The 20,028-nt window shown below is 39.3% G+C and overlaps 1 protein-coding gene across 1 annotated transcript in view; it reads left to right on the top strand.

The window, feature by feature from the left end:
* The window catches only part of PEPD (peptidase D), a 122,887-nt gene that overhangs the window by 60,669 nt on the left and 42,190 nt on the right, over positions 1-20,028 (top strand). The window contains exons 10-11 of the mRNA XM_021408200.1: positions 6,527-6,595; positions 12,828-12,905. Of these exons, the coding sequence (XP_021263875.1) occupies positions 6,527-6,595; positions 12,828-12,905 (147 nt within the window). The remainder of the gene's footprint in view (positions 1-6,526; positions 6,596-12,827; positions 12,906-20,028) is intronic.

The raw sequence follows: 20,028 nt of genomic DNA, 5'->3' as shown, positions 1-20,028 counted from the left end.
TGTTCTTCTGTAATCAGAAGTAATGGTAGTCCTTGAAGTCACTAAAGCTCTCATGAAATCCTTTGTAGTAATAGTTTGTGTTATCTCCATAGCAGTCTCACTGCAGACTTTGCACATATGGAAGAACCACGTGCAATACAAAGTTGCTGCAGATTGAGCTTGTATGTACGAGAGAAGAGTCAAGTAGACCTTGAATCACAGAATCATTAAGGTTGGAAAAGCCCTTTCATCTAGTCCAACCATCACTACCCGCAAGTTTTTCAGAATTAATATTAAAATCTTTGCAGGTTTGTACAATGAAAATCTTAATCAGCTCAATTTCTATCAAACAGTAACTATAAGGATATAAATAGCTGTCATAATATTTGAATCCATAAGTCAGCTGATTTTTATGCAGGTTAATCAGTTCTGACAAATGATAGATGCATTTTCCATGTAGATTTAAATGAGTTTCAGGAAAGTAATAATTTGACAGCCATCTTGAAGATTTTCTTTAAATACTTCTTAAATGTAAGTTCAAGATCAAAGGATTGATTTGTTGAAGAGGTGTGTTTGCAGCACGCTCCAGCAGCTGGCCTATCTCTGTGCAGGGAGGAAGGGGACACAATTCCACAGACATTATTAAACTACTGCATGGTATTGTGTTGCTAGTTTGTTTTCTGCCCCCCAAATCTAGTCTTAAATTTTAGGTTTGCAAAGTGATGGGGAAAACTTGCTTCATGTGAAATAGTTAACTGTTGTAATACAAGGATGGCTGTGAGATTTAAAAACAGAAAGAAAATGTGTGGGAGAGAGAAAATGCAACTCCAACTTTTGTAAAATCACAAACCTGTGTAGCTGAACCAAAAAAGACAAAATATCAACTAATGTCATACAGTCTCCTCAGTTATTTTTTATGTAAGACAGGTAGTTTATAATTCCCAATTATACTATTAAAATGCTGATTATCCCTCACCGAAGCGCTCTGGTCTTGAACTGAGATTATCAATTACCTTCAATCATTGCAGATCGTATATGACTCTTGTGACAGTGCTGGGCTTTGCGTTATTTATGGGCTTCCTGTTTCACGTGTCTCGGTTTCTAGGTAGCACTGGCTGCTGGTGAAATGGCTTTGCCTTCATGGGCTTTGTTTCCTGAAGGAATGCATTCCTTCTGCTCTGTGTATTTTTGTATGATTAAAATATATCTGCACGTGGGCTAGACTTGCCCTCTGCTCCTGCCCCGAGTTCTGGCTCGTCATCCATCTTAGTACAGAGAAGTAGCCCATTTAGAAATACCGACATGAATTTTTGATTACCAAGGTGAGACCATTCACATCTATGCTGCTTCTACACAGCTTTTCCTCATTTCATAATAGATGTTCTGCACTGTAGTTACATTAATATTCTACTAGTTTCGTGTCATACCTGCTTACTGAAGTTACGGTCCTTCTGTTCCTTCTGAACTCAGACAACATTTTTCTCTCCTAAGCAGCTATTATTATCTAGAGTTCGCTGCAAATAAATAAAAATAACTGAGTTGAAGAAAACAAAAAATGAGAACAGAATCTAAATGTTGGAATTTAAAATGATCAATATTTTTTTAAAAATGACACATTTCTGCCTTGTACATGGTACAAATTAGAGCAGAACTAAATTGAGATGCCTCACAATGTAGCAACTTGCAGTATTTTTGGCTAATATTAAACTTCAGCTGCTGCACTCTGTGGCAAAGCAGCCCAGCCATAAGGATGTCAGCAGCAGCAGCCTCAACGGTCGCGTTTAAGAAGTTGGTGCAGAGAAGTGTTTTTCTTTCCTGGTATTTCTGGAAGTTAAGTTCTATTCTAAGCAATTTCTGGTCATGTGGACCACCTAGATGATAATACTGCCTTTGTAAAATCTTTAATGACGTCTCTTGAGACATAGGCTCTCAATGTAAGGGAAACTTTTGTTCATCTGCTCAGAGCATTAATTCTGCTTGGTCTGATGGAAGTTTTAAATCGCCATTTGTTCACAAACAGGAATCTGGGTGACTTCTGCTCTTCTCTACTCCCCTTTATTCTCTCACAATGAGATTTTGACTTTTTTATATTGAAACAACCTCGGACATGTTTTGCAATACTGCAGTGTTGTGTTGTGAACTGAATGAAATTGGGATTAGATAAACTAAACCTTAAAGCATCCAGCTGCCCAGGGAAAGGGAATGGCATTACAAAAGTAGTATAACAAAGCAAAGTGCTGTGCGTTTAAGAACCTCATTGTGGCTCCTGAACAGAGTATTGCTTGCTTCCATTGTATGTTCCTTGCTCAGCCATTACTCCTAGATCAGAGAGCCTTCCCCTTTCTGTCTGGTGCGTGGTTCTTCCAATCTAGTTTGTGTAAGTACTTCAGATACCAAATTGTATTTACTGTGGCTTAACAATTATGTGTTCTTTGGTCTTCATAGCTTCCTCATGTGAAATATACACGTGTCTAGATGATCAAAACAGTGGCTGTCAGTCCTGCTGTAAACAGATCAACTTTGGAAAATTCAGCCTTTTGTGAATTCTTAAAAAAAAAAAAAAAAAAAAAGCTTTGGTTTTTAGCCTGTGTTGTGGCTGTTCTTGATACTGAACACTGTACAAAAGCATAAGGGCACAATGTTGTTATGATTCAAAAGTAATCCAATTCTCATAGCTATTCACCTATGTCTTGGAACTATACTTGTAAAAAAAAAAAAAAAAAAAGAAAATCCTCTCAGTGCTGTACCAAATTCTCTTAAGCTACTGTGGTTTCAATTCATAGTTTCATAGTTCAAAAACTACCTGCTTGCATTTCAAGGCAAGTCTCAGGGGCTTTGTTCAAAGAACACTGTTTTTGAAGTGTGTAAAGATTTCTTTATATTAGGAGGCAACTTTTTCAAAAGTGCACTGAGGAAATTATTGTGAATCTGAAACATCCTCAAGCCAGGGAGCGATCGTTTGTGGGGAAAAAAATATTATATTCGTTTTTAGTACAAGCACCTTAATGGGTTACTGACCCAAGACTGTCCTTGACCCTTCCATGAGTTGTGTGCTTCACAAGGGAGGTTAAGTTTCTGACAGCCAGTCTGTGATACAGTGTCAGAAAAACTGGTGTCTGAGCTAGCAGTACGCAGAGGCTCCAGTGTCTGGCAGTAACACTTGGCCTTGTTTAATGAGTTTGGTTATCTGGCCTTGGCAGACTTTAGATGGTTGGGTAGTTGTTCCTCTGCTGCAAAGTCCTGCAGCCTGTGTTACTGAAGGCACAAAGCTGGGGTAGAGGAGATGCCGCTGAGGATGTGTTGGGTAATGTCACAGAAGCTCAGCTTAAACATACTTAATTTTATTTGTATTTAGAAGTTGAAGCTTTCTGATCTAGGGTGTCTTGGTTTTGGAAGTGAATAGCTGAGAAGTATAAAATAGTGTGGTTGTCTTCTGAATATTTGTTATGACTCAGAGCAAATGACGGGAATTAAAATTAGAGATTACTTGTTTACTTCTTCTGGGAAATAAAAATCGGACTCTGCAGAGTGCATGTGAATATCTTGTATTTTGGTGACAAGGAAGACCTGAAAAGAAGAGTGAGGGAAGTCATTACAGATTGTTAGTGTCCCTCCTGCCTTAAGTGCGTGTGTTCCATGGATCTATTTGAGTTGGGAAAATGGTTAATATTAAGTTGTTGGTTTCAATTTGCATTCCTGGCGTGGATCTGGTTGGAATTGTCAGAATGCATCAGTCAGCTGTAGGAACTGGACTGAAGATGATCTTAAGACGCAAGCATGGTTGTCAGAGTGGTTCACACAACTTGTCAGACTATCCATAGCAGGTTTTACTTCAGGACCTTTTAAAGCTGTGACTTTTCAAGCATTTTGGAAGTTTGTTTGCATGTATGCAATACTTCTCAAAGATACCAAGTGTATACACTTTTCTGTTATTTCTAACAATAAAGAACCCATGCAGTCAAGACTTGGCAGAGCAATGGGGATAATATTAACGTGTGCCTCAGCAAATCTACAAGAGTTGGGGTGAGAGCCTTCCTGTGAGATTTACTTGAGTTAATGGAGGTTAATGTTTCCTCTTCTTGGAGTTAATGGGGAAAAAAAAACAACAGTTTTTTAAAGCTACAGTTAAATTATATTAAAATATTGCCAATCTGTTAAAGGTGGTGATGTTTTTGGCACCAAAACCAGAATGTACCCCTGTATTTATTTTTAAAAGAAGAAAGGAAAGAAAGGAAAAAAGGTTTGTTTCAAAGCAGTGAAAAGAATATGTCGGCTCAAATAGATGTGTTTGTGTTTAAAAGGTAACATCTCGCATGCAAGTACACCAGTGGCTGATCTGTATACATGACTGAGATGGTATGTGCATGATAAGTAATACATACACCCTCCAGGGAATTACTGCATAAAACATGACAGAAAAGCTTTGAAATACATGAAGGAAAGAGAAAAGAAAGAGATGCTTAACTCTTGCATCTGTTGGTTGCATTAAATGCTCATGGAGAGCATCCAGCATCAGCATGAAGCTGCCTACGCATACATGTATCCTCTGCTCATAAAGAGCAGGCAGATGTCAAGATGCAGCGTTTGCAGTATATATGGAGCACCAGATTAAATGTTATTCTCTGCTGCTATCACAGTCTTCTCACCTGTGCATCCAACTCTTTGATAAAGAGTCTTTTAGTGGGTAGGAGTGAAACCCTGGTGTGATCGGGTTTAGTGGCTTGATCTGCTTTGTCTTCAGTAGAACCAGGATTTTAACTACAAAGTACTGGCAGCTTCTGTGATTCTGTCTCTGTGCTTTTTTTGGCTTTGAAAAGCCAACTTTTACCATCAAAAGGATATGCAATCCTTCACTTATTTTGGACGGGCTATACAAAGCTGTCTCTGATAGCAATGCTGAATTTCTTGGCAACCACCTGAACGTGTTTCTGATGAGTCATGGTCTGAAAAAGTAAATTCACAGCAATGTGAGTAGTTTTACTGCTTGTACTGGAAAACTCATTACCTGGCAAAGTTACGTTCTCTTCAGCTCAATCTCATAAGCAGCTCCTCACTTTTAAAAGAAAGTCCATAATGTTTGATGAAGCAATCAGATTTCCTTTTTTAGAAAAAAGTAACAAAGTTCACACAGCGGCTGGATTATATGAAGCCTGTCTTAATTTATTTACAGCTTTTTACTGCTAATCTGGGAGTACTGCAAAAGGTGACTGCTGTTATTGTGCCACACAGTTTCATATAAATTCTAACCATGAATATGTGATCAGTTGTCATACGGAAAAACAAGCCCTGCTATCCCTGCATCAGTGATGATGGAAGGATGTTTACAACCTTCATTATTTCATTTTTAAAGCTCTTTAGAAGGTTACTTAAAGTTTCTGACTAGAGGAAATACTTTATCCAATAATTTAGTGTGAAGGGTCTATAAAACACAATAAAAGTTGCTTCCTAGGGCATAACTATACATATATAACAGCATAAAATATTGTTTGGCAAAATGTTTGTGCAGTGCTGTGTCCTGTAGAATAAACCTTGCCTGCAAGCATGCCGGGGAGGAGCACATCTGTAACTTTGCTTCCATATGAAGTGTCTGTTTGGTAAAGAACCGACTGCACCAGAGCAAATGATGGTTTCGATTATTAATTTCATTAGCCAAATGCAGTGCTCTCTCTGCTGTGCTCTCACTACATCAGTTCCTTCTTAGCTTCTCTTTCGTTTGACCTACTCTTTGCAGTTACTGGTTTCTGGGGCAGTAAAAAATCAGTATTTCTGCCTTGGAAAGCCATAATGTTTTGAGCAGAAAGTAAATCTTGTAAAATTTGTCTCCCTACTTAGTCCCTAAATATAGCCTTTTCTTTGTCCTTTTGTGATCAATTTGTACGGTTTGCTTTGTTTCTCTTTAAATACCGTCATTTTGTGTAATTTTAAAATCTAGTTTGGATTTACAAGCATGTAATGTCTTTAATATCCTTCAAAGAACTTGAATTGTGTTCTGTGGATTGTTTCTGTTGGAGGATAAAATCACAACATCTCTATTCTTTGAATAGCACCATTATCGCTCCGTGTTAATGAAATGATTTCAGTGTTACAACAAATGAGTTTTTGAAATCCATTCAGTATTAAAGGGAATTGGATCGTAATTAGAACATATTTCAAAAAGAGTAACAGGATCCCTGATATGCGCTTAGCTCTTAAAACACCTAATCCTATATTAATTGTGCTTTGGGCACATCTGCCCTCATATGAAGGGGACTTTGACAGGAAAGATGAAAACGTTTTAATGCTTTTGAGGCCGAAGAGCTCCTCCAACAGGATGTCACTGCAGTGGGGAGCAGCGTTCAGGGGCACAGCACTGCACTTACATGAGGGGCGAGGTGACCCACAGAGCTGCCGAGCTGTGGGGCACAAGCTGAGCGCTCACCTGGGCAGGGAACCCAGCAGTGAGCCAGAATTGGCAGCAGCACAGCTGTGCCGAGGCAAGGCTTGCTTTCCTCTCTGGCTTATGGTGCTTCTGAATGCATTAATAATTACCAGCTCTCTTTCTTTGCAGCCTTTTCCAGCACTATTGCTACACCCGAGGCGGCATGCGCCATACTTCCTACACTTGCATCTGTGGCAGGTAAGTTGATGGCTTATATTGAATTGTTGAAATGTTTATTGTCAGTTTCCCACTGGATAATTGTAAAATTGTTCCTTTTGGGCATGTGATGTGTTTGTGAGTGCCACCAGAGTAAGTTTTGAACTGTTTCCTCTGGAAAAGCCAAGGAAAGGTGGCAAGTGTTGTATCTTAAAGAAATGGCTGTTACTGGTTCTGCCATGCTCAAGAGATTCCACAATGGCTGCTGCTGCTGCCAAGATCACGCTTGTGCTCACATCTGTGCCGCAGTTGGCTCTTTTATTAAGTAGAGTTATGAAGAAGGGCTGTAGAGCTATTCTCTGTTGTTCACAAATACTTTTTTTGGAATACACCTGAAGTATTTCTTACCATTCTCAAACTTCTTTGAGGTTAGGCTGCACTAAAATTGATTTGGGGGAGTGAGTTTTGGAAATGTTTTGCTCTCTCTCTTTTCTTGCTCAGCAGCTGGTGTTGGAGCTTTTGTATTAGAGAAAATACAACTTCTTATTAAAAAAGTTCTCCCTTCACTTGTAGAAATGCACATTTTTAATTCAAAGAATTTCAAGAGAATAGCGTAGGATACGTATGAAGGACAGCTGTGTTCTTTGTGGAGAGATGAATCTTATTTAGTCAGTCAATGGATATCTGTATCTATCTCCAGTCAGAGATATATGACAGATGACGTATATCTGTTAATACATAGACTCCACTGGTAGATCTAGTGATACTCAAAGGCACTGCCTGAGTTCACACAGGTTTTATTAATTAAAAAAAAATAACTTTAAGTTAATGACGATGATGTTATTTTGCTCCGGGGGTAATGAAAACGATCAGTATCTCTGCTTTTTTCTGCTGTTTACTCAATTCATTATTTGTAAATGCAGTTTTCCAATTTATATGCCAAATTGCTGTAGGAGCATGAGCGGTTTTATGGCAAATTGTGCATCTAAATTGTCGAGAAATTTTCCTATTTTAAGTACTATCATATAACTTGAGAATTAACATCCCATTGCAATGAGACTTCATCTCTGTGGTATCATTACAAGCTGAGAAGGTAAAATCAAGTTGTCTTTGTGCATGATTTTTCACTGCCATACAGACTACACGCTTACAGTGCATCAGAACCTGTGCTGCAGAATTGAATTTGGGTACAGAAGCTAGAAACAGGGAAGCTATTGCTAGACCTATAGAAACTCCTACTGAAGTAGGAATGTAGCGTGAAGCATAGTGAGTCCTTGTCACAGTGTAAGATCCGGACAGGACCCTGACTTGTGATTTTAGCTGGGAGGTGGCATTGTATCCTGCTGCTGCTACTGAAAATGGAGATAAACTGGATTTAAAAATAAAACAACGACAACAAACAAACAAAAAAACAATAAAAAAGCCTTTGTAAATGAATAGCTGCATTCTGATTGTGAGCGACGAAGAACAAATAGAATTAACCATTTTAAGCTAGGTCCTAATAAAATGGATATAAGTAGATCTAGTTGATGAACTCAATTAACATAATAATGGCAAAAGTAATAGGCATTTTTAATTACCATGGAAATGTGATTGTAAATACTATGCTTAACTACATTTAAGATTAAAAATAGCTTTTACAATTAGGGTCTTTGAACAGTTAAGTATGATTCTGTTCATGCTGAGTTCATGCTTTCCTCGAACTTCAAACAGTGATATTTTGACAAGTTCTTTCCTTTTTAGTCACTGCCCTGATAATAATTTCCATAGGAGAGAATCATGTTTTTAATTAAAAAAACATTTTCTATTCAGATTTTAAAAAGGTGCTCACTAAACAAGAGTACAAGAGTTATCAATACTATATTTCATATAGAAATCACTTGCTGCAGATTAAGTGGGTGCATTTGTTGCTGTCGCTGTCTAGCATTGACACTGTTCATTAGATGGTAAAGGAATATTTGATGCAACTAAGTATGCTTCATGTGTTCATTTTCTACGTATTCACTCCCTAGCAGTTGAGAATGATAACACATGTTAGTGTTATGGCTCATCACATAGCTGGCTTAGTGCTGTAGTTAGCAGTGCTTTCAAAGGTCAACTTGTCGATAGTTTGAAGCACCAATGATGTTATGTAAGTGCAAATAAGGGAGAATAGTGATACCTGATAAAGGGACTTAAATATATTCAACAGAAATCTCTTAAGTGTTGATTTTGGAGGAATGTGCAAATGCTGTGCAGTGCCTTCACATTCAAACTGCTCCTTGCAGTGCCTTAGTGTACCAAGTGGACGTTTTGCAGAAGAGGAAGAAGAATAAGGCTAGAGTACTTACTGTGTCCATGCTTTTTTTTTTTCTTTTCAATACAACGTTTTAAAATTTCATCTCTTAGATGAAAAAGTGGAGAGAGGACTGCTAATGCTTCCTTCTGGATTGACTTCATTATTTAAATTGGGATGGAAATAGCTTGCTGGTTCAGTTCATGGCCTGTTGATTTTTCTTCAGATCTTACTACAGAGCTAATAGCTACTCTTTTTCTAGTGTTTGATACTCCACTTACTCCTTTTCTTAAAATATTACTGACATGCCTCCTCTTTTTCTTTCTTCTGCTCGTTTGTTTCCATAGTGTTTCCTGATTTGACATGTATTTTGGGGCCTTTTTTCCCTTCCTAGTAACCTGAATCCTTTCCTGCTGTTTGCATTCTCAGTGGTGTTAATTTGCTGTTTTTCTGCTGCTCCATGTAGTTCCTTCTGTAACAAACATATCTTGGCACCAGTTAGAGGCAAATTATTAAAGGGATGGAAATAGGCACACAGAAATCTGTTGGAGGACATTTCAACTGTGCTGCCCAGAGGCAGACATGGCATCCCCAGTGCTGACCTGCAGAGGCCTGGAGCCCCCTGTTCAGCACCTCCTCACAGCACCTGGTATGGAACTCCGGCTCTGGTGTGAGAACTTTTGACTGTTGCTCCTTGGGGGAAAGAAGGAGCTTCTCCAGGAAGGCTTGTTTGCTTTCCAGTGGCTGGGGGGTTTGTTTAAATTGTTTTAAAGCCACCTTGAAAGTCTCACAAATCATTACAAACAGTTCCTGGTTAGCTGTAACATTCACCTCGTGGGTACGTGTCACTTCAGGGAAGCTTCTTAGCATGGCTCCTAAAGCATCGTCCTGCCTTCGTGTGCGAGGGCACTTCTAATGAGGAAGTGCTGACTCCCACCTCTTGGAAGTGGGGCGGAGGTGTGCCCACACCAGTGTTCAGTTTGGGTGAACAGTGCATTCCTGAAGGAAGCTCATCTTCATCCCAGGCTTTGGGCTGAGACAGGGCCAGGCCTGGAGCGCTCGCTTCGCATTTCTTCTGGATGAGAAACAACTGGGAGGGCTTTCAGGAGCTGGGCTGCTGTGCCGCAGGTGCTCGGCCTGAGGGCCCTGCCTGGAGCCGGTGCAGGGAGACGGGCCTCTCGCCTGACGGAAGCCACCCAAGTGCGTATGGTGTGGGGATCTGGTCTTCTGCACCAGCTGCTTCTCTCCGTGTTCCAGACCCATTTATGCTGCAGAGCCAGGATTGGAGTGAAAGATAGGGAGTCTCAAATGCCAAGAAAGACTGTGTGCTGCTTAACGCCTAAGTAACGGTGGTGAAAAACAGATTTTTCTGCATCTTCTGTAACAGTTGGTGCCAAACTTTACAGAAATATTTTGTAAACTAAAACCTTTACATTAATCTGTGCAAAGGAAATCCTTCATCTTTGTATTTGGAACGTCTATTGTTGAAAACATTTGTGCAGTGTTCATATTTGAACACAGGACTTGTTTATGCAGCTGGTATGATGCATAATGCTGAGTGCCAGCATATGATGATAAGTAAACAAGTTATCTGCAAATATGTTAGCATGAAGTCATGCCCTTAAGCTTTTGTAAGTTGATCGTAAGTATATGCATATGCTATTAGCTTCTCCTTTATCCCCTCTTCTAGAAAGATAAGGAATCGTGTCTGTAACTAAAATCCTGGCAAACTGCTGTGGAGCATGTGTGTGCATGCCATTTGTGGGAGGGGTTTTATTTTTGTGTTTTTCCTTGGAAACCAGTCATTGGCATTCACCTGCAAAGCAGAACATGTTCTCTAGGAAGTAAGCTGATAGCTAGTGGCCAGTGCTAAAAACGTGCTTAGCCATTGGAGCAGCATCACAGAGCAAATCAATTGCGGCCTTAATTCTGTGTTAGTTTTAACTCTTAACAACTTTAATTTTTCCCTTGAGTTTTGTATAATCATAAGAAATACATTTTCTATCAGAAAATTATTCCTATTATTTTGAAATGTAGTCCCTCGCTCTGTTGATGCATACTGATTCCTATATGCTAAAACGGCAAGAAAATGATATTGCTTTGTATTAATATGATCAAGCCCTTTAGATTGAGCATCTTCTGAAATTTAAGGCCTCTGCTTTCTCCTCCATAATCCTTGCTTATGGAGTTATTATATTTGAATAAACAAATAATCGATCAATTAAATATCTAAATGATCGCAATTGCTGCCTCTATCTTGAACGTAACATTTTTGGGGGATACACTGCATATTTACTGCTTTTGCAATTGTGCTTGCCAGAAGTCTAATATGAGAAGTATGTCAGGTTGCACATTTCCTTCAGGTACAGCAAAATATTCATTGAAATTGAGCCTCAGGTTCCTTTCACCTAAAATGTGAAGCTGTTCTACCATCACAACTGAAAGAACAGGGTGACCAGAATAGTTTTGATAGGCTGGAGGGGTCAGAGAGATACCAGAGTAACGCTGTTCCAACACATGTATTTTTGGTTATAATTCTTATAGCTGTTGGAAGAGAGAGAGTGTCTGTCTAAGAAGAGTAGAAGGGAAATAAGTAGAGCTTGAGCTCTTTGCCAGTGTTTTAACTGATGTTTGCTAGATGTGGAGAAATAGCAGTAGGCAGGAGGGGGATGCCAAGACCAAATATAGGTCACCGAATGGCTCATGGTGCTTTAGAAGTGTACAACAAAGGTCTGTCCTTCTCTGGAGGTGTTTTATTCCTGTGAATCACCAGTTTGGTCTAAAGCATTTCCAGGAATTAAAATCTTTTCTTTATAATGTGATTTTAATGAAAGGTAAAAATAAAGTGATTGTTTTTGTTCCTGGTGTGAACTGCTGACATCATACAGCGTGAATGTTCCCCTAGCAGTGTGCAAGTGTATCCATTCCAGCAGAGATCACATGTAGCCATGCCAGAGGTGAGCTGGAACTCATGGACTGCTGATTTTTTTCCAGATTCATTAACTCCTAAAGCATTTCAAACATGTCAAATTTTACTCCAGTGGAAATCTGTCTTTTAAGCATCAGAATATTTAACCTTAAATAGGGAAATGTATCAATTATTAAAAAAGAAATCCATAATAAATGGATACATGTTGAAAAAATATGTAATTGCATCCTTGACACTTTCATGGATGTGGGAAGTATTTATGTGAACTGTACTGAGTTCCTTCTGCGGAAAGGTCACATCTTGGAGCCAGAATAGCAAAATGCCCATTTTGTAACCATTTCTGCTTTGTGAGATAGCAGAATATGCTATTGCAGCCCATGCCTGGGCAGATTCTGTGGCAGTTTTCACAGACTGCAAAATTTCATGTTTAATATATAAAGACACTGATATTTGCACCCAGATGTGGAGTCCTCAATACAGGAGAGACATGGACCTGTTGGAGCATGTCCAGAGGAGGGCTACAAAAATGACACAAGGGATGGAACACGTCCCTGTGAGGACAGACTCAAAGAGCTGGGGCTCTTCAGCCTGGAGAAGAAAAAGCTGCAAGCTGACCTGATAGCGGCCTTTCATTATCTAAAGGGGAGCTACAGGAAAGAAGGGGGCAGACTCTTTAGCAGGGTCTGCGGTGATAGAACAAGGGGAAATGGTTTCAAGCTTAAAGAGGGTAGATTTAGATTGTATATAAGGAAAAAGTCTTCTGCAGTGAGGGTGGTGAGGTGCTGGAACAGGTTGCCTGGTGTTGTGGTTGATGTCCTGTCCCTGGAGACTTTCAAGGTGAGACTGGATCAGGTCCTCGGCAACCTGATCGAGCTGTAGTGTCCCTGTTCAATGCAGGGAAGTTGTACTAGAAGACCTTTAAAGGTGCCTTCCAACTCTAAGGATTCTAGGATTCTGTGATCCTATGGTTACATTTTTACAATGTTGCGTTTACAGCATTCCTTCTTATGTTGTGCGTTTTAATGTTTCTTCTTCCACAAATTGTACTAAATTTTCTTTTTGCCTCTCAGTGGGGAGAACTCATCTGTTCTGCACTATGGGCATGCTGGAGCCCCAAATGATAAGACTATTGAAGATGGAGACTTGTGGTAAGTAAGGATTAGAGTTTACTTGATGTTTTTGTTACACTACTGGCTGTTTCAATATTTACATTATATGTATTCTTGGGAAGTCTACATCTTTAAAGCAAGCATGTAATTTTGCATGCCAGGATACTCTGGTTTCTTCCAAAGGTCCTGTCACACCTCCGTCCCTAGCTGAAAAGGAAATCTAAAAAAAGAAAGAAAGAACAATACAATTCCTTAGAGTTTAGCATTGTAATAATATGATTGCAAGTACTGTACATTTTTCTCCACTTGTATTACATTGCACATGTTATGCAGTATCCCTGCAGATAAAAGCAGAGTGAATAAAATCACCAAACACATTACCGTGGATTTAAATTCAAACCTAATTGTGTGGCATGCAACAACAGAATACAGCTTTTGTACTTCACCTCTGAGGACTTTGATCAGAAAGCCTGCATTTGTCAAAGGATGGAACTAGTTCTGGAGGAGTTAATCACAGATATTTAGTGGAGGTTTTTTATTAGATTCCTTTTATAGTGTGTGCAGTAAGGGTGAAGGTAGGTGTTTTCACAGTTGGATGTGAAGTTGGATGTGAAGATGTGGAGGAAAGCAACTGAGTATTATTGTAGGACCAAAAACTCTTACAGAAAACAATTTGATTTTCAAACGTAAAAGAAAAAAAGTTAGCTGACATTCTTGGTACATCTGCAGGGACTGCAGAATGTGCTTAATTACAGGTATGTAATTTCTTTTTAATACTGTAGAAACTTCTAAAGAAGCTTCGTGTACAGTAGTTTATGTATTAACTTCATTTGTGGTGAATAGTTTACTAAAGCCAGACAGTTATGTTTATTTATTGCACTACAGTGGCTTTGACTTATGCATTGTGTTTGGGTTTTTGAGGTTTTTTTTTATCAGGTGGGGCACACCAACATGGTACAGCACTGACTGTGGTGTTTGGTTAAATACTCAGAAAATCACAGCTTATGTTACTGATACATAATACAAGGTATTATGATGTCCTGTACTTTAATATTAAAATTAAGGCATTTGAACAGTGAAGGCAATGGTATTGGGAAAACACAGGGTTGAAGAATGTAAGTGGAACCTCTTGCACACAGCAGCCTTGCATTTTTTAGCTGTCTCAACAATAGGAGCAAGGATTAATCTTGTTTGAAATACCTTCTTCCTGAGATGGTCCAGTTTCATGTCTTAATTTTAGATGAAGTTTGCCAGTTGTAGATTGGCTTTTAGCAAATAGTTGCTCAGACCTTGACCAAACCCTGTCTTCCTAGCAGAACAAGCTGACGTGGTTAGCTTGGTTGTGCTCATAGGGGGGCAGGATGAGCCTCCTGCTCATAAAGATAAAGAAGCTGTAAGAAATGTAATTGCATTTGTATGAAGCTGATTTAAAACTATTCTCATTTTCTGCAGTTTTGGAAAAAAAAAAATCGTGAGCTAGCTTCAGAATAGAAATTATAACAAGAAACCTCCTGTGTGGTTTTACTGTATGCTTTTACAAATTCCTAATTTGGATGTAGATGTGCCTGTGTGCATACAGCATATATTGTTTAAAATGACAGCATGCTGATTTGTTTACGTATGTTAAAGAGTTCACGTATTTGACTCTTAATTAAGCTTTTTAATAGCTACTGGGAGCCCTCTGTTGGATAGTCTTAGCCAGCCGTGAATGCAGAGAAAAAAGAGGCTTTGCTTTTGGTGAAGAAGAGGTGGGATTATTTCTGCTTCTGCCAGTAATTTTGGTATGAATCTGCTGTAACAGCTCCACAGAATAATGTAATCCAATAGAATCAGAAGATTGAGTGTTTGCTGTGATTTTTATTAAATTATTCAATAGAGTTTCACATATTTTTCATGAAATTATGTAATTGATACGAATAACATTCAAGCATTTTGCAGAAATGTGCTGCTCGGGTGCCTTACATTCTAAGCAGTGAGATGAAGCAAATCCCAGCAAATAAGTCTACAAAATACCCAGAAAAAAAATAGACAAAAATAGATTAGTAAGACTAATGCTTCACTTCTTTGAAATACTCAAGTGCTCTTTGGGGAATATCAGTTACAAGGTTTTGCTGGTATCAACAAGAGGTCTTTGGCAAAAATATTGGGCGTTTGCATAATTTATTTAAGACTGTTACTCTGACTTCTTTAAAAACTGTGTCACATTTAGAACAGTCTGATTTTATGACTTTCATTTTTGAAAATTAATCTGCATCAAGTGGATTTATTGCTTCTGTAAGAAACTGGTATAGAATTAAAGTTCCAATATTGCATCATAATCCACATCTTTACAGGTACAGCTTCTGCACTGGAAGATCTCAGTGAAAGCCAGTGTAAGGAGAACTCCTGGCATTTCTTGTAAATATGGACTGTTGTGCTAAGCAGAGCTGTCATTTTCAGTCTATTACATATTAAAAATGAAATAGCTAACGCAAAGCATTACAATCGACAGAATTTGTACTTTTAGGGTTTCAGTATTCAATAATGTTTATGCAAAGGACTGTACTGATATTGATATTAAGTATAAATATTACAATTATAGCAAGTTAGTGTCATATAAATAATTAATGTACTCTAACACCTGTGTGCCGGACATGTACATGGAGTATGGACGACATGGTTTAAAACAAACATCTTTCCTTTGCAAGAATCTGTTATCTCTGTGGTTGGAAAGGTGACGCAGATAAATTGCCAGGCCAGGCACCCTTGTGAATCAGAGTTCTGTGCTCTCTGCCCATTCACTTCATGTTAACATTTAAATAAAATCTTCTGCTCAGAATGTTGAAAATCACCATTGCAAGTGCGTGCAGTGCTGACGTATGGCCAGGCTAAGATACAAATACTGATTTTCTTCTGTCATCGTAAACATGTGACAGCTTGGAAGAAACTGAGCCCGAGACTGAGGTTTACTGCATTATCTCAAGGTACTGCATTATTCATTGCGTGCTGAGACGCCTGCTGGTTCTGTAGCGAGGCTGTGACTTCGCTTCTGGGAAGCTTTTGGGAACTAAGCTGTTCTAGTTCACTGTCACCTGCCCTGCACTCGAGGCCTCAATGAATCACAGGATAACCACAACCCATTTTCCAGTGGGTTTGGAGCCCCACCACCACCTCCAACCCAGTTTGGATAACAAAAAGTCTTTCAGTGTTTAGAGGGAAATTAAATGGGAAGTTGCTACTTAGGGAGAAGGAAAGTAGATTGAAGGGGCACAGATTTAACTCCGTGTGGAGTCCAGCATGGAGCAATAGCCATGTCTGCAGGGAAAAGAGAAAAATGGCTGTCAAGATATATGGGGGAAAATGTGTGGCCAAACATCTCCCCTCACCTTTGTGGTTTGGTGTGTTGTGTAGGAACCCTCAGCGGTGCTGAGCCTGGAACATGTACTTTACATTTTGGTTTTGAGAAAGTATTGAGGAAAATGATAGCTTATTGCATTCAGCTCAGTTCCTTTGTTGTGTCTGGCATTGCTGTGGTGTTGATTGTTTTATTGCAGTTGATCAGCTGGGCTCCAGTGAGGTTTGACAAATGGACAGTGCTTCTATGATCTTAAAATAAAGATGGATTCTCCATGATGAGGCTCACTAAAATACAGAAATGTAAGGAAACAAGCCTGACCACAGATGTAGCTGAAATAGATACGGCTATTATTACCTGAGATGGTTTTCTGTGTGCTGGTTGCAGGTCTTTGTCTTTTATGGCTTCTGACACATGTGTCTCAGTGAAAATTCAGCACTTATTAGGCCAACTTTCATTGGCAGGTTTACTGATCCTTTCGTTTTTCCTTGTTACTTGGACCGCTCTAGTGTTGCAAAGTGCTGCAGGTAACTGTGTATTCTGCTGAAGCGCGTGGCATTTCTACCATGTGGAAGCATCCTCCTACGTGACGCCATTAAGGAAGGCCTCTGGCTGCATGGCATGTCCCCCCATCCCAGCGCAGGCCTGGGAGCAGGGTGAGGGCTGCAGCACGGCAGCCCTCCTTGCAGGGAGTCCCACGGTGTGATTCATTAAGAGAGCTCGGGTGAAATCATAACGAATAGGAGGACAGCATCAACTGCTCGCCAAGCGCAGCAGCCCTCGGAGAGATCTCATTAACCTTGTGTTCACAGTGGGCCTATCTATTACTTATAAAATTAAATTATGGTGTAACTTTAGAAGTTTCAGTGAAGCAGGTTGGATCATCAGATGATGTCTTGCATTTTATGTGGCTGTTCCTCTGAACACTCTGATGTAAGTTTACTGATTCTAATGAGGCCTATGGAGGCGTACAGTAGCTGTGGAGCAGGCCGCCTCCTGCTGCAAAGGTTCTTGCCTGCTTTGGCGACCTTAGGGATGTCAGTAAAACAAGATTCACTTCCAAGTAGTTTTATTGCATTTTGGTGCCAGAATTTAAGCACTGGAGAAGTCTTATTAATGCCACATAATCAAATGCAACATGTTAGGAAAGTGCCATCTTAGCGTAATGCATCTGTGTTAAATGTTTTAAATTGAGTCTTGGCTGTAGTAACAGGTATTGTTATTTGCTTAGTCCATTAGTAGAGTTGGGCATGTGGAAGCAATCCAGTGTTGCAAAATGATTTTATTGGAGTAACTTAACTCTGATGAATATTTTCATACTCGTTTCTTTCCTTAATATCCTAACGCCGATTTGAGGCAGCAGAATTATATTGACACCAGGGGGCACTCAAATAAGTGCTCCCTGGAAGCAGGAGAGCTTTGTGCTTCCATACTGGAGACATAGCAGAGCAGGGCACAGCACCTAGCCAGGAGCATTGCCTTTGCATGTGAAGCGCATTCCACTCGCGTTGTGCTAGGTTTGAATTTGCTTCTATCTATTTGGCACTTATGTGAGCCTTTTTGTAAACGTTTTATTACTGCAACTTCTGGTGCTCTTGAGATACACCAGTTTAACTTCTAGCACTCTTCTTCTTGGCATTTCAGAAGCTTTGTCAGTCACGGGGAGTTTTTCTTGTCTGCATATACAGATAGTTGAGACAGTTGTTCTGTGTGCAGCAGAGGGAAGATGCTACATTTCAGGGCTCCTTATTACTCAGTTACCCTGATGAGATGAAGGACTGTTTGTAGGTTTCCTGGTGTTGTTGCTCACCCTGAGGTGTGCAGAGAATATTGCAAACAAAGTTGCTTGTTTACATGTTCATGTTTATTCTTAAAGGGCAGGCCTTCTATTCAGTAAAATATGTTACTTTTCTGACTTCACTCTTTTTATCTAAAACCATAGTGGAGAATTTTCTGTAATCAAAAGAATTGTCACTTTCTGCATAAGACATATACGTAGAAGATAAATGTACACACACAATACACATATATGGTATACATACTGCATTGAAACTATCAGTGTATTTCTCTTAATATTATTCAGTATTGTTTGTAGAAAATTGCATTATTCCCTTTTCTGCAGGAATAAATAAGCATGTAGTATAAAAGGATTTTTCATGAGTTCTGAGGAATTATCATTTATTTCAGGAAAATATTGCAAAGACTTCAATTATTCAACTAAAAGACGTGGGTAAGCTTGAAGAACGTGCACTGCTAAGGAAGGCCAAGGTTTGTTGTCCTTCTTTTCCAAACTCTGTTTTGGAATTTGCACTGTGTTCTGCAGAGTTCTGTGGTATTTATGCCAACCTGTGCACCAAACTGCATTTGTCCAGGTGGGGGCAATGTTGCATTAAAAAGCAGGAACTGACCAATCTGTTTGCATCAGGTAATAGAAGTCTGCCCTTTTCCACCCGAAGTACTTCATTGTCTGCCATTAAAACAATTTATCCTACGGAACAGAATATTATATGTATTACTTCTTGAAATCACTGCCTTTAAGATCCCAGGATATTAATGTGTCAGATGTAAATGGTCCTCTATTTTATGTGGGTGAGACTAATGTTTTCATTTGGCCCTGCGCATTTTTATGCGTTTTGAAGTTTGATGCTATAATAATATGCAAAAATTATGGTTAGCTTTAACTTTTCAGTCTGCAGTTTTGAAACAACTTGTTAGTTATGGTTTTGTTTCTAATAATAATAATACCAAGTACATTGCTACTACTTACAGGCTGATTGCAAAATCAACTGGCTATCCATTTTTGAAATAATTTCTTTGGCTCGAAGCCTTTGGTTTGATTAAAATTCGCTGTTTTCATAAAGTAGAGGGATTTTTCTTCATGTTGTGCCTATAGAGGATATTATTTTTAGGCTAATCTACAAAAAATTGATTTGATTAAAAATAGAAAAATATGTTTTCTAGAATTGGCGATAGTTTTGCTTGAAGTGCTTGGGGTTGAGTTAGTGCTGGATAATTCAGGCTTTGAGGTTGTCTGTTGTTAGAGTAGGCAAAGCAGAGGTTGCTAGGTAATGACACTTTTGCTTTAACAAATTTTAGCTTTCTTTAAGTGCTATGTTATGTTCTGCTTCTTAATTTGATGGTCTTCATACCTTGCAGTGCATGTGATTATTTTTGTTGCGTTTAAATGAGACGTATCTTTCATATTTTTAGATTAGCATTCCCAGCATAGTTCAAAACACCTGAGAGCATGGAGTTGCCTTGGCTTCTTTTGTGTTGATTTGTCTAGTGGCGTTTAAATAAAACGAGCAGGGTAAAGCCTAGTATTTTTTAATAGCTGTGGATTTAATATTGAGCATTCACAAATGCCTTTCAGTTTAGTCCACTTTTGGTAGTGGTTTTTGTTACATGAATAAAGTATGTTAGAAATACTCTAGATACTGCTTATCTTGGATGGTTTTCGATAGCAAAGCCTTTCTTGTTGCTCTTGGTGTGAGGAACTCCATCAAAAAGTTCAAAATAGAATTTTAGAGGGATTCTGGTTGGCTCTGGCACCGCTGTATGGCTCACAGTGGAGGTGCCACTAGGCTCCAGCAGCCTCTGGGTGCCACCTAGGAGCCAGCTGTAATTCCCAGTCTCTGCGTTTAGAGCAGCCTTGGGTCTGTTCAGGAGCCCCTTGCTATCCCATGACGGACACGTGGCTCTCAGAGCGGGGTCGTGAGGAGCTCTCCTGGTGGAGTACTGCTCCATGTGTGGGCTGAGTCTCTGGAGGTCTTTAAGGAAAGAATATTTCTGATTTCAGTTGTGCATTGCCATACTGTACGTACAGCT

Source organism: Numida meleagris, chromosome 10 (assembly GCF_002078875.1).
Source record: "Numida meleagris isolate 19003 breed g44 Domestic line chromosome 10, NumMel1.0, whole genome shotgun sequence".
Lineage (NCBI taxonomy): Eukaryota > Metazoa > Chordata > Aves > Galliformes > Numididae > Numida > Numida meleagris.
The sequence above is the reverse complement of the archived record's forward strand: the minus strand, read 5'-3'. Positions and strand labels throughout refer to the sequence as shown.